At 36.8% G+C, this 15,483-nt stretch overlaps 1 protein-coding gene across 1 annotated transcript in view; it reads right to left on the minus strand.

The window, feature by feature from the left end:
* Window positions 1–774: 774 nt before the first annotated feature.
* Window positions 775–15,483, minus strand: part of CYTIP (cytohesin 1 interacting protein) — a 47,204-nt gene continuing 32,495 nt past the window's right edge. Inside the window, exons 7-8 of the mRNA XM_001365995.4 lie at window positions 7,194–7,260; window positions 775–3,109 (exon numbers count right to left, since the gene is read on the minus strand). Coding sequence (XP_001366032.1) covers window positions 2,634–3,109; window positions 7,194–7,260 — 543 coding nt within the window. The 3' untranslated portion in view covers window positions 775–2,633. The remainder of the gene's footprint in view (window positions 3,110–7,193; window positions 7,261–15,483) is intronic.

The raw sequence follows: 15,483 nt of genomic DNA on the forward strand, positions 1-15,483 counted from the left end.
CTTTGGCATCCTTCAGGAGGCCAGTCTTTAAGGCACAAAGCTTTTTCAACTTGGTAGGACCAACTTGTGACCTCTTTTCATAGCCCTCCCTAACCCAAGGTCACTTCTCTAGCACAGTGGACCAGTGGAGTCATAATAGACTAGAGCAATTATAGACAACAGTAAAATTGCCTAGGTCATGATTTTCATCCCCTTAGACGTGTTCCTTCCAGTAATTTAAAAGCATATTTTACTTCATATGAGATAAGAGGATACTTTCAATACTCTAAGGTACTCTGACACAGAAATTTTCTGAATATTGACCCAGCAACCTCAAAGATTAAATACATTGTCAAAAGGAGAGTAAATTGAGACTTGAGAGAGATATTGGTTAACTCAAGCCTACAGTTCTTTCCCACGTTCTTGTAATGTTTCCTACTTACTACATTTTGGTTTCCTGTGTTATGAAAAGGGACAAAATATATTTTTTGCTATGCATTTAGTTGTATAATAATCTGTATTTCCTAAAGGATATTGTAAGGACCATAGAATTGCTGATTACTTAGTGGCTGATCTTCAAACTTCCTGTAAGTTTTTTATGAGGCAACTATCAAGATGCATGAGATTTTTTATTCAGTTTTCCTGAAATAAATAAGGTTAGTTATTTCTACTGGCTCTTAGAGAAGCAGGATGAATACCGCATTCATTTGGACTACCATTTAATCCGATTGGTCTGCTGCAGGCTTGGAGAGAAATAATTACATCTAGAGAAAAACAACAAATTCAGTCCAGACATTTTTGGTATCATCCCTCAAAATATTGTTTATTGAGCATAATTTACTGATAAGAGATATGGCTATCAATTGCCCTCAAGATGAACAGGTCAAAAAACTTGCTTGTGGACAGCAGAGATAATAGAAATTATCAGAACTTTATATGTATATATATATATATATATATATATATATATATATATATTCTCCCCAAATAGAAAAAAAAGCCTAAAGATGATGCATCCTTGCAGTAGCCAAACCTGTATGTTTAAATCCTTCCTTTCACAGTAATCATAATAGTGGAAGGGAGTGTCCTATGAAAACCTGGAAGCACCATATCAGTCTCAAAAGGTATTTATTGAAAGCTCATTTACCTACACATTTCTTTCACCCAAATTCTATATTATTATGAAATTAGAAAAGCTTTACCACAGTTGGAAAATAATTTTAATTATAAATATTATCAGGTGGATTGTTGGTTTTTTTTAGTCTACCTGGTTTTTCTCCCATTAGGAGAATTAGAAAGTTTCAAAGTTTCTCCAGAATGACAGAATTTTGGATTGCCTTAAATATATTCATGTGTGGTAGTAGATTCATTAGTCTCAGAAATCAACTTTTTTCCTTCTCCCTATACCCAAAGAAATATGTAATATTTGAAAAACTAAAGGATTATTTCTGGTAGCTTCCTCTGCGGTGAAGATGATAATGACCTGCATCCTAAGAACTATGAAGCCTTAGAGATTATGTACCTGGATAGTAAACACATGAGAATGTTCAAAGTGGCACACTATAACATGGGAGAATATAAAAAGAACATGCCTAGATGTAAAGTCTCCCCCTCCACCCCCATTATAAATCATCATAGGATCAAATTTCTCAGGCTTTATGAAGACAAAATCATTATAAAACCTAAATATGTTGTGAAGGCATCCAATCTCAATTCCATTTTCAAGAAGGAACATATGTGAACTAGCCTTGGGAGATGAGGATCTCATGTTTTTAAGGGTTCTAAGGGAAAGAATTGATAATCGCTTTCAGAAGCCCATTTCAAAGTCTTGATAACCCCCTCTGTCAGAAACCTGATCCCCAAGCTAAATTCTGCCTGACACATCTTTAATGATCTCTTCTACATTTGTCCCTCAGTAGCATGGAAAATTTCTAGTCTCCACTGCCTGCTATAATTTATACATTTAAATATATATATATATATATATATATATATATATATATATATATATATATATATATATATATATATATTTAATTCCTTGATTTTAAAGCAGTTCCAGATGGCAGTTTGGTCTTAGGCAAAGACCAAGATGAGGTAAACCCATTAAGCAACCTATGGGAAAAAAAGATATTTCCAGAAATCAATATTGCTCCAGGCATTAATTTCTTTCTAATCTGAGTCTAAAAGTCTCAAACTTATTTTTCACAGGGACAATCTAGATAATAAATATTCCTTTCCTTATATAGGCAACATCAGATTTGGCAGACACCTTCTCATGCATTAATCAAACAAGTCTCTCCACAACGATCTGTCTAAGTGATATAATCAAAGGCATCCAGACAACCCTTCATTTTACAGATGCTCATCTGTAAAATGTCCAGAAAGGGCAAGTGATTTGGCCAAAGTCACCCAGGCAATAAGGAGCAGAGCTAGCATTTATACCCCTTCTGAATTCAGTAGGTTCTAGAATGGTTTTTAAAAACAACAGCAACAAAATGCAGATAAATCACTTAAATAAAGGCCACTTCTGCCTTGGGGTCCCATGTCAGTTTCATAAGCCACCTCCCCACTTTCCTTAACTGGGTGAGGCCAAAGTTCAGATCACCCAGCCCGTTTTGGTCACTGCCCTTTTGCAAAGGGCTCCTCCCTCATCAGAAGCGGCTCTCTTCCTCTTCCACGGCTCGGTGGAGACCAGGGATGAATTTCAAAAGTTGTTTCCGAACACTTCCCCTTCTGCTTTTTCGTGGCAGAGTCCCGAACACGCTGATGACATTGCTGCCGCCGCCCTCCCACAAGGGGGACATGGAACCGCTGCTGGCACTACTGATATTCCTGTTTCTCCTGCTGGACGATTTCCTCAGGGTCGTGTCACCATCCTTGAGGAAAAAACACTCGTCCTCCATACTCGTCTGCCGGCTCAGGGCTTCCTGACAGGAATCCTCGGACATGCAAGTCTGGTAGCCATCCTCGCTATCCCCAGTCAAGGAGCTCAACCAGCTCTTACAGCTGCTTTCACTGGAAAGGCGGTTGTGGCGGTTCAAATAAGCAGCAGTCAGTCCTGATGAACTTTCAGCTAAAGAGTCTCCGGAGAGCAAACTTTCCAGCCCTGAGCTGTCAACAGCATCACCTAAGGATCCAAAAAGAAGTCGGTCATCGCATGGAATGGCTATGAAACTGCTTTGCATATTGAGAGTGAGCAATAGTCTTTTAAAGTAGGTAGTATGGAGAGACACAGCTATAGTTAGTTGTTTCAGGACAGAGCACCTGGTCAGGATACAGGAGGTCCTGGATTCAAATTTGACCTCAGACACTTCATAACTGTGTGACCCTGGGCAAGACATTTAATCCCCATTGCTTAGCCCTTACCACTCTTCTGCCTTGGAACCAATACTTATGGGTTATAAATATTGATGGTATTATATTGCTTATAAGACAGAAGGTAAAGGTTTAAAAAGAAATAAAATAAGGTAGGTAACATGAATATTATCTGCAAATGAAGGTATAGAAATGAAGTAATTTGTTTAAAGCAGTGGTTAGTAAGCATCGTTTTCCATATCCAGGTTCCATATAAAGACAATGCCCATTCCTCTACTTCCTGCTGTCTCTCAAAGTTAGGAAAGAAAGAAAGAAACAAACAAACAAAAAGAAACAACATTTTTCATTACGATATGGCTTGGGCGAGTGATCCTTTAAACATCCATACAGACGGACATAGCTATTCAAGTTAGGCTTTGAAGTTGCTCATTCATTCATTCAAGATTCTACAATGAGCAAATATCTATCCAGAAACAATTTTAATGGCCAGTTCCTTACTTTTGAAAGTTTAAACTCTCCATTCTTGGAAAATTCATTAAGCCACATACAAAATATGATCTGCACTGTAATGTATATTATATATATATATATTTGCCTCTATATATCTATGTGTGTATAAATATCTATATATATGTATGCTTATATTTATATATAAATGTATATATATATATAAACAGTGGTGATATTAATAAACTATGCTTTCTTACTTCCAACCAAATCTTTATTCAAGGTTGTCCTATCTGAAATGCAACCCTCCTCCCAAACACACACACACACACACACACACACTTCTCAACATCCCACCCATATTTCATGTAGCTTTCCCTGACAGATCCAGCTGGAGGTCATCCTTCTTCACAGCACTTTGAATCATTTTTATGTACCAATACTTTATTTTTTTCTATTCATATTTAAACAGCCACTAGCTATATGATCATGCAAGTTATTTAATTTGTCAATTGGAGATAATGATACTTAGAGTACAAGGTGGTTGTGAGAAAAGCACACTGGAAACCTTACCCTAATATAAGGCAAACTACTATTACTGTTTTTGTAACACATCATTCTTTTATTAGATTGTAGGTTCTCTGAGGATAGAGACCTATGTCTCCTTTTTCCCCCTGACTTTCCTTTTAGTGCCTAGTGCAGTATTAAAAGTATAAATGCATGCCTATAAAAGGCATAATGAACAGGTAAATGAATGAATGAATTTAAAAGAGAAACATAGGTCTGGGCCTCTCCCAGTATGCAAATAATTGTATGCACACATGGGCACACATAAATTTTTTAAACAACTAGAATAATAAAATTAAATATATCTTTAGGTGTATATAGGTATATAGTTCATGTTCCACCATAATCACTTAATATTCAATGAGCAGTTGCCATAAACATGCCATTTGACTAGGTTTTATGAGGTAAAGATATTTAACCTATTTTTGTAGAATTCATTTCAGAAAAGTTTTGGCTAAAACAATAAGATAGTCAATTCCTAGCTCCTCATAGAGATTAGGTATAAATTTTTAATAGCAATATAGATTTCAGTTCCTACCCAATGTGCTTCTGGGACAATTTGACCCATGGGAAAATAGAAACTAATTGTGATATCCACTTAAAGAATAATTGCTTAAGAACATTTGCTTCATTAAAAATAACATAGTATATTCTAAGGCTAAATATAGAAATACATATATGTATATATGTATACACATATTTTTACATATATGTTTCTGTCTGTCTGTATTCCCTCCCTTAGAGTCAGGAAGACCTGGTTTGAAATTGATTTCAAATGCTTACTACTTGTGTGACCCTAGTCAAGTAATTTAAATCTCCATTTGCCTCAGTTTCCTCAGCTGTATAATATGGATACTAATAGAGCCTACCTTACAAGGTTTTTGAGAAATAGTATTTGTAAAGTGCTTAGCACAGTACCTGATGCTACATAAATACTTATTTCCTTTCCTTTGGGCAAGTTATTAGATGATCTTGGCAGTCCTTTCCATTTTTAAATTCTATGATCAGTTCCAACCTTCTCATTTTATAGGGGAGGAAACAGAGGCTAAGATAAGGTTACTTATCTCTGGTCTCATAGGAAGTAGTAAATCAAGAAGGTAAAAACATGTCTTCAAGTGAATGGCCAAGTGATTGGTTATATTATCAAGAGGAATCTTATTATTGGCTTGTGCAAGATGGCCTCTTAGGAACCTTCCAACTCTTATTAGACCTTGCCATGCCAGTCAAGGTGAAAACAGAGGAAGAGAATTACTGACAATATTGGAACAGAGATCATTCATTTTCTGCAAATTTGTACTTTCAGAGCGGGAAATCCTGAGTTTAAGAATGGCTTGTGAATCTGGCATTTACTGGGGCTGCTATGGTTTGAGAAAGAAGCTTGATCAGAGAGTTAACTGACTCAAATCACTTACTCTGTGTGTGTGTGTGTGTGTGTGTGTGTGTGTGTGTGTGTGTGTGTGTGAATTTCAGGTAATATCTTCTTCAAGTAACATTCTATAAAGGCCAGAAAAAATATATATGTATATATGTATATATACATATATTAGACTATCCCTAGAAATGGATCCCTACCCTATTGTCAGAAAGAAATAGAACAAGTTAACCCTTAATAAAATGAATACCAGCTTGTGCTTTAGTCTCCTAAAGTTCTGTCTTAGAAGTAGTTCTGATAATATATTATTCCTCTATTTTGACTGTCTCCTAAATTCCACATTTTATTTAGGCATGAAGATGATAAAGGGAAACTAATATGTTAGAATTATTTCACAGCCTTGATATAGAATTCAAGATAAACATTATCCTTCTCTCCTCCTCCCTCCCCCCCAGGAGTGCTTGAATGACCCACTGGTAATCTGTGAACATAAGACCCATTGTCCATATATACCTGGCTTTGGCATCTAAGGACACTGTCCAGTTCTAGATTACTAAACTGTCCTGATTAACTTTTGTGATCATGGGGGGGGGATCTATGGGATAGATCTGTTTTATCCATTAATGATCCTGACTTGGAAGTCTAGCCTAAAGTCCCCATCAAGTGAATGAATGGATCTTTCTAAGGACAAAGAAAGATAACTTAATCAACCTGTGGGATGGGGGTAAGGGAAGAGATACTGAATAAGGGAATTTGGTCTCAGTTCCCTAACCTCATAATTCAGGGCCTAGAATGATCAAAAATGATTTTGAAATGAATCAAAGCCAACTAGTGCTGTTTGATTCAAAGAAATCATTTAACTTGTGTGCCAAGGATAGACTAGATATAAACCACTTGTCAAATATACAAGTATAGAAATTGAATACTACCTTTCCCTGACTCCTGGCCCAGTTCTCTATCCTCAGAGACACCTAGATTTAATATAGCAATAATAGTAAATAGCAAAACCATAACTTAAATACTTATTTCTACTTCAAATAAAACAAAGTTTTCTGCTTTCCAATACAACTTATTTTCTAATGTTCTTTCCAGATCTAACCTTCCCTAAATTTATAATTCTTCCATCCTTCCCCTAAATGGAAACCATGAAGATCAACCACTCTAAATACACAAAACACACAAAAAATGCTAGAATATAAAAAAAGGGTTGGTTCCTAAGTCTAAGTAGCACATCTGACTAACTTATGGAACACTTCCCACAAATTTTCCCAGGCATACAATTTCATAGCTAAAGAATCAGGAACCAACAACAATTTTCCAAGTTGCTATCCAGCCATCTCTATTACAAAAATGCATTTGAATGTTAAGGAAGGATAAATGATATCATTGCTAGGGTAAGTCTTCCTTAAATGACAATGACCTTCAAAAACCTTAGCATCAATTTCTGCTGAAGGCCCTGTACAAATAATGAGATGAGATTGTGGTTTCTGAGCAGGAAATCAGCACTTACCGTGAAGCAGGCGCTGTTCCTGTAACTGCAAAGCTTGGAACTCCTCCCACTTTCCCTGCAAGGTTCTCTACAAGAAAAGAGAAAAAAGAAATAGTTAGTAAAGAATGCTGAAGGCTCCAATGATATTGAGTTCAGGGGGATATTATAGGCCACCTAAACCATCTACTTATAAAACAAACAACTCGCCTGGTGACCTGCCTTCAGTCGCATAGTAAGTGATGGAAGGATGTCTGCACCTGGTATATGATGGCTATTGTGCTAGCCAATGAGGACACAAAAACTAAAGGCATACAGATCCTGCCCTCAAGGAACTTCTATTCTGCAGAAGCTTTCTGACACACATTTGTGCATATACACATGAACACACACGTGCGCATACACACACACACATACACACACACACACACACACACATACACACACAGACAGTTTAAGGTAACCTTTGGTTGGGGAATGGAGAGCTGGGTGAGAACCAGAAGCAAGGGGGAACTGTAAACGCCTTGTGCAGGAGGCTCAAATTGAGTCTTGAAGGAAATCAGATATACAAGTGATAGAAGTGGAAGGCAGCACATAACAGACAACGGAAACAAGCAGAGCAAAGACTCAGGGAGTGTCATATGTGGGGAACAACAGGAAGGATCAAATGTAAACTAGATTATGGGAGGGAGTGATGTATAAGAAGGCACACGTTTTAGAATGGGGCCGTGTTCTGAAGACCTCTAAATGTCAAAGGAGAATTGATTTGATCTTCAGAATTGGGCAGTAGGCAGCTGGAACAGAGATTCTCTGATTCTCAGGCCAGCCCTCTTTCCATAGCTACAGGATATTGTAGCAGTTTACTTCAAGGAAGTAGGATTTTGTAATTAACTTTCTCTCCCTTCTTTGTATGTATGTATGTAAGTGCATGAACGTGTGTAATTAAAAACATTACCAGTTGGATCTTTACTTCAGGTAAGGAGCTTTCTTGCACCCAAATCACCACCCCCCTTGCATAGGAAGATTCTTGTTAAATAAAGAAAGAGACAAGGATGTCAGATGATATATTTTGGCCTGTGAAAATATATGCCAATGAGATGAAGGCCATGTTGGTACAATGGGGGCTTTTATGCAAAATACGTTATGTGGGAAGGTACAGACTAGAAAGCAAAACATAAAAAGTAGGGATAAAGGATGAGCTCACAAGGAAGTTGCCAGAGGCAATTAAGCTTATTTCTGAATTTCTATAGATGCTGCACACTGGTCAACCTTAATTTTCCAAGGTCAGGTAACTTGACAGTGACATATTTTATAGCGATACTCATGTCTGCCAATACGCTATGTAGCTACTACACTCTTGTTAATTAGAGCAATAAAGGGCCTGGCTTGGTTCATTTCTAGTTCTTGGACTAAGATAGTGGTAGCTATGACTGTTTGATTCACAGTTTTTGCTGCCAATTCAGCAATGACTTCACTCTGAGGTCATGCCCATGGTCCTAAGGCACAGAGACCCACAGGGAGATTTGGCACGAGTTCCACAGCCTCACACCCATAGAGATCCCACCACCAAGACCCCTTCACTTCCTGACAGAGTAGGGTGCCCCAAGAAAGCTATGAAAGAGAAAAGGGAGAAATTGTAGTGTACTTTTTGGTCTTGGACCCATAATTTCATTGGTATGGGGAACATGCTGTGGAAACTGCTTCCATTAATACAGATTGATAACTAATTGGTAACTTAAAAGTCTCTTATAGGCTTAAAGATTTTTCCTGAGGAACTGAGAGTTTAAAGGACTTGTCCATGATCACACAGTGTGTGTGTGTGTGTGTGTGTGTGTGTGTGTGTGTGTGAGAGGAGGCAAAATTTAAAGCCAGATCTCTCTGAATTCGTAGCTAGGGTCATTTCCACTATGTCCTATTGCCTCTCTCTTTTGGCTTCACTATACAGATAGAGCCAGTCTGAACCAGCCAGCTAGTTTAAACAGAATTAAAAAAAAAATGTTTCCAGTCACTAGATCTCAACAGTTTCTGTGGACCAAGCAGTAAAATACAAGTAGTCACCTAAATTGAAAGGAGCAGGGAGGGAGGGAACATCAAAGGAAGTTACAGAGAATTTGCTAGTTTAATCCAGAGCTTTGGTTGATTTATGCCCAAATTCTCCTCTTCTCTACAGATCCTGTAGCTGCCTTGGTACGATATCTGTGTAAAGTGGTCTGATTCAAACACCTTTATTGATACAGAAATGAGAAAAAGCAATTGACTTGAATATGCAAATCCCATTCCATCAACTCCCTGATTTTCTGGGAAATATTCTAGCAAGGACCCTCCACTTGTAGGGAAAGAGCTGAAATCTTCAACTCAGAAACACAGGCACAGAATAATGACATTTTAAACAATAATCATGCCACCTCCTCCTTTGATAGCAGTCTGTGATCAGTGCTTTTCAAAGGGCTTTCGAATGCAGGATCACCGCTGAATCATCTCCACCACTACAGTGGGCAGAAAAAAATGGTTAGCCTCATTCTACAATTGGGGAAATTGAAACTCAGAAATTAAAGTAACTTGCCAAGAGCTACCCCAACTAATTAACAAAGTAGGAGTTTTCTAGGTTTTTTAACTACTTATCTGGTGAACTTTATTTAATAATTCCCTAAATTGAAGTAGAAGTAAAAGTGAAGTCAATAAAGATAGATCAGATACTGTGTGACCTTAGACAAGTCACTTAATCTCATCACACCTGTTAATTCATCTGTAAAATGAAGGTGGAAGAACAGACAACCTCAGAGGTCAACTCCAGTTTTAGATCTCTGATCTCAAGACCATTAGTTCTGAAAAAATCCTCCTTAGTAAAACAGATTCAAGAAGGGTAGTTCTAAAAGTAACAGGCTGAATTTATAATGTCCTATTTCTTTAAAGTAAGTTTCTTAAAGTTACACAAAGTTCTTTAAAGATACTTTTATCCTAAAGGAGAGTCTGTGGGCTAAAAGAAAAGACAATCACAAGCAGGCTACAAAAAAGTTAATGTCACCCATGCCTGGGGTCTAATCTTACCCCATTTGGAGGTATGACCCAGGGAACAGTCTTTTCTTTCATTCTTTGGCAGATACATAATCTCACTTACATGAGTATTCCCTCTGTCTGTGGACGCTGTAACAATCTTGTGTATTTGTTACCTATAATTTGCCAGACACTGGGCTAGGAACTGGGAACATAAATACAAAAATTGAAACAATCTTTAATCTTAAGATCCTACTGGGGAAGGCAATATGTATATATAGAAATAGGAAAAGAAAACATATTTCCTGGCTAAATACAAAATGGATCCAAGATAGGGAAAGCAGAAAGCAGCAATTGGGAACGCCAGGAAAGGCTTCATGCAGAAGGCAGTGCTTCAGTTGTGTCTTCAAGGAAGAGAGGATCTCTATAAAGTGGAAGTGAGGAGGCTAATGCAAAGGCCTGGGAATGTCACCTATGCCTGGGACCTAGTCTGACCCCCTGAAGGCACAACCCAGGGAACAGGTTTTTCTTTCATTCTTTAGCAGACAAATGATCTCGCTTATGTGAATATTCCCTCTGTGGGCATATATTGCAACAGCCTTGCGTATTTGTTATACTGTGCTATGGGAGTGGTCTGTGTGAAAAACAACAAGAAGACCAATTTGGCTGTGCTATATAGACTGTCAAAAGGGAAGTAATGTATGAAGCTAGAAAGATATGCTGAGAGCAGGTTGTAAGGAAATTTAAAAACCAGAGAAGGGTTATATTTTATCCAGAGGCAATAAGGAGCCAATGAAGTATATTGATAAAGAGAGAAACACTGACAAATCTGTGCTATTGGTGCCTTCCTGGGAGTCTTTTTGTCTTATGTGGGTACTTCTACAGTACTTGAATTTATCAATCTGTTATCCTTTACTCTTCTCATTTAATTGGGCCACCTATTTTTCATTTCTTCAATAACATCCCTTAAGCAACTTATTGCAAATAAGTCATCATTGGAGATATACAGTAGCTTATTTGCAAAGACCATGTATCTCTCCCTTACCCCTTCATTCATCTACAACTTTCATTCTTCAGATGATATTGGTATAACATGGCTGAGAGAATAGCTTGCACCAAAAGGATGACGTTTTCCCCATCTTGGAGTCATTACAGTCTTCATGGTTTCAACTTCTTGATGCCTGCACCAACCACACTGTGAGACAGGTATTTTCTCTAGTCTCTATTAACTCTAAAAAAATCTTACAAAAAGGAATTGCACACTAGAGGTTGAAAAATCAAAGATTTCTCCAAAGACTAGGAAGCCAGTACCCAACAAGGTAATTATCACCTGAGAACTTTAATCATGTGTGACATTACCGTCCCTCTCCCTGCCAGACTCTACATACCACTAGGACACAGATCCATACATACCAGCTTGTGCTCTGCGGCTCACTCATCAATTTAACTGCTGCTGTTGCTGCAATCTCAGCCAGTAAACCTACATCTGCTCATATCCTACCATTCTATGACAAAAACCTCAACTTCCCCCAGGTAAGTGAAAGGGATGGACAGACTACACTCGGCCTAGGGCAGCCACACTTAGCTAGAGAACTAAGTAATAGAAAGAACTTGGACAGGGCAACAGTATTCAAAACTAGGCAAGTCCTAAGGGAAAAGGAACTGCAATCCAGCTACAGACTGTCATGTCCCCAAAAAATTTCTAATGTACAAAAAGGCTAAGTCAGTTTTGAGGTTAGAAGATATGTAATAGAAAAGGATATGAAGAAAAAAACCAAGAACCACCAAAATTCTCAGGAAGAAGAAAACTCAATAAAAATAATCTAGAAATCAAGTAGATAAATCAATAGGGAAGAAACTAAAATCATAAGGCAAGATGACTACACAGATACTTGAAAGATGATGTAGTACAAACATTCCAAAAGGAAAAGAAGAAAAATATGTTCCTTCAGAACTTTGATATCTTTAAAGGATATGAAAGTTAAATAGAGAATCTGGGAATGAATTAGTTCTACTTTGACAGCCTTAAAAGGGTCAAGAAAAGGAATGGTATAAAAAGAATATACTAGTGTAGCAAGAGTGATACCCCCCAAAAAAAAGGACCACTAAAAATATGTTTTAAATGTACAGAAAAGAAAAAAGTTCAGAAGGTAGCACAATCAACGGTTTTGAAGCAAGTTGTAAAATCCACACATATAGTATAAAACAGAGAGCCACAGTTTTATATCCAGTCCTCTCATGTGTTCTCTAATGCATATGGAAATATCCATGGGATGACAGATTATATTTGATTTTAGAATAAAAAAATAAAATAGGTAAATTGAAGCCAGATTGTGGAGGGTTTTTAATGTGGAGAAGCCAGCATTTATCCTTTTAGCAAAAGGGGTAGCATATGAATATTTTTGACTAGGGGTGGCAACTCATTCAGATAAGAACCTTGAATATTACTTTGGCAGCTGTGTAAAGAATGAATTAGAGAGAAGCTGGGAAATTCATGAGCTATTGAAATAGTCCAGATGAGAGGTAATGAGGACCTGAATTAGAGTGTTAGAATAGAGAGAAGAAAACAGATGTGACAGATGTTATTGAGAATGAACTGACATACTATGGAAGCTTAGTAGATGTGATGTGGGCACTAAATTAATTTGGAAGTTGATAAGAAAGAATGAAGAATGATTTTAAAGTTTTTAGCCTGGGTGATTGCAGAGATGATGGTACCCATGACCACCAAAAACAGGGAAGCTCAGAGAAGGAATGAGTTTAAAGGTAAATAGAATGAGTTCCATTTTTGACCATGTTGTGTTTGAGATTCTAATGGAAAAATCAAGATAGAGATCTAGAGAAGGAAGTTAACAGCGCAGGTTCAGTATGTAAGAAAAGGAGTCATTTGAATACAGAGGGATGATTGAGCTCTGAACATACTTTAGAATTCTGCAGTTCTAAGCAATCCACACAATATTATACACAAATAAAAATTTATGGAAAGTCTCATAATCTACAAAAATTTCCTTTTCCATTATGACTTTGTATAGGACATTCTCTATGATGGTGGTGCATACCTTTGATAAGCACACATCTCAATGTTTTATGTTTTATTTGACACTAATAATCAGAGGGTCACTGAACAGACTTAACTCTGTTAACTCATTTATCAAAAGATCTTGAGTGATTTTTATATTATACAGGCATAATAGAGTCCTTGTTGGAAGTAAGCCTTTAAAGTTGAATTTTATCTTACTGAGTCAAAATTCTTTCATAATCAAAAGATATAATCAAATTTTGCACAATGTATATGTTTCAGTCAATTATATAACATTAAAGATATGGTCTACTACAGATAATCATTTATGAAAAATTGGGCATTCTCGCTTGCATTTTCATCAAGGATGTCATTGAAATGTGTGAATGCCATAAATATTTTATAAAGATGAGAATGTAGTTAGGATATTCTCTCAATAATCTTTTGTGGGTAAATGGAGTCCATGATTCAATTCTTTTGTTATCTTTCCCTGAGTTATCTTGTAAAATGAGCCCTCAATATTCTCCACACTATGTTTGCTCCCAAACATATTTCCTCAGTAAAAAGACTTTGCCTAGTCCTGCTACTCTTCATGACTCTGTCTCCTTAAGTGGCATTTCAATCTACTCTTCAAACATATGAGGAAATGAGGTGTTAATATCCAAATCCACTGATTTCTTGATTACTGATGCATAAAATAGATAATTAAAGAAACACTGCAAAATTCATTCTATTTTCCATCTTCCTACCATTCTCTTCTATGAAAACATAGAATGTGACCCAATTCTACTAGATCTAATTCTGAAGAGATGATAATCTATTCTACTTTTTAATATCTCTAGCAAAGATCATTCAACTTTTCCCTCTCAGTAACTTACTCTAGTGTGGAGTAATCTTAATTGCCAGGTAATTCACCCCAGTACCTAACCATTAGAACATTTCTAAGACTAGGAGAAAACTATATACAGCTCAGCAATTATACAGACATTTTGATTTCTGGTTTCCAAATGGAGGCTTTCTTCCACTTTTATCTAGATTTTTTTAGAGATGTTTAAAGACTTAAGCAATGGGGTTATTAGGAGTTTTTGCCTTTGACTTCCACGTCTCTCCACCTGATAAAGGGATCTAGTGTTTTCTGGTTAAGGCAGTTTCTAGGCTTTTCTGGTTTATTCATTGAAATACAATTTTTCATCAGTTAAGCCTTTTCAGAAAATGATAATCAAAGTCATCACTACTGGCTTTTACTGTTTACTTTTTTTAAGCATTGAAGGCTATGTTGAATAAGCTAAGATGAAGCTCTGACTGTTGTTCCCAGGGCCTTCTTCTCAACTTTATCCTTCCTTCTAATTCATCATAGATTTTGATCTTTGCTTTAACTTGCTGATGGTTTGACTGCACAAAGACAGCTGATTTGGATGACTTCCACATTTGTAACTAGTCATTTCCTATGTGATAAGATTGCTTTGTTCAATACCTTCAGCCTGTATTCTAGACAAAGATATATAGACATGAGATTTCTGGGTATCAGCCCTTGAACTCTTTTTTTATCATACCTGAGCCATATTCTCTACCATTCTTTGTACCACTCTCCCCTTGCATTGTAGTTACTGAATGTCAAAGCACACGTTGACTTGTTCTGAGGGATCTTGTAGAATGTATCTATTTCCTCATCCTTTGCAACAAGTTGTTGCTGCATAAGCTGCAATTATGATAGCAGGAAGCTATATGCACACCCTTTTATTCAATGATATGACTACTGGATATATACAGTCAGAGGTCAAAGACAGAATAAAAAGTCCAATATGTACAAAAATATTTTTAGGTATCACTTTGTGTCACAGCAAAAACCTGGAAACTAAATAGTTGCCTATAATGTAGGGAAGGGCTAAGAGCAATGTTACATATGAAGATAATGGAACATTATTATGAAAAGAAAGATAAATGTGACAGATTCTGGAAAACATGAAGATTTGTAAGGATTACTGAAAAAAGTAAATGAGTAAAACTAGGAAAATAATTTTCAGAGTACCAGCTATTATATAAAGAAAGACAGCTTTGAAAGACTTCAGAACTCTGGCCAAGGCAATGATCAGTCACAGCTTCAGAGGACTGATGATAAAGCCTTCCTTCCATCTTTTGGAAAAGGGGTCATTTAACACTTTGGTCCATGGATCACATAGAATCACAGAATTGGACACATTTTCATATATACTCATTTAATTATTTCATAATAAATGAGTTACTGATCTGTTTGTTTTTATCATACTTTTTTACAAGAGAGGAATTGGTGGAAGAAGTGGG

The sequence above is a fragment of the Monodelphis domestica genome, chromosome 4, assembly GCF_027887165.1.
Source record: "Monodelphis domestica isolate mMonDom1 chromosome 4, mMonDom1.pri, whole genome shotgun sequence".
Classification (NCBI taxonomy): Eukaryota; Metazoa; Chordata; class Mammalia; order Didelphimorphia; family Didelphidae; genus Monodelphis; species Monodelphis domestica.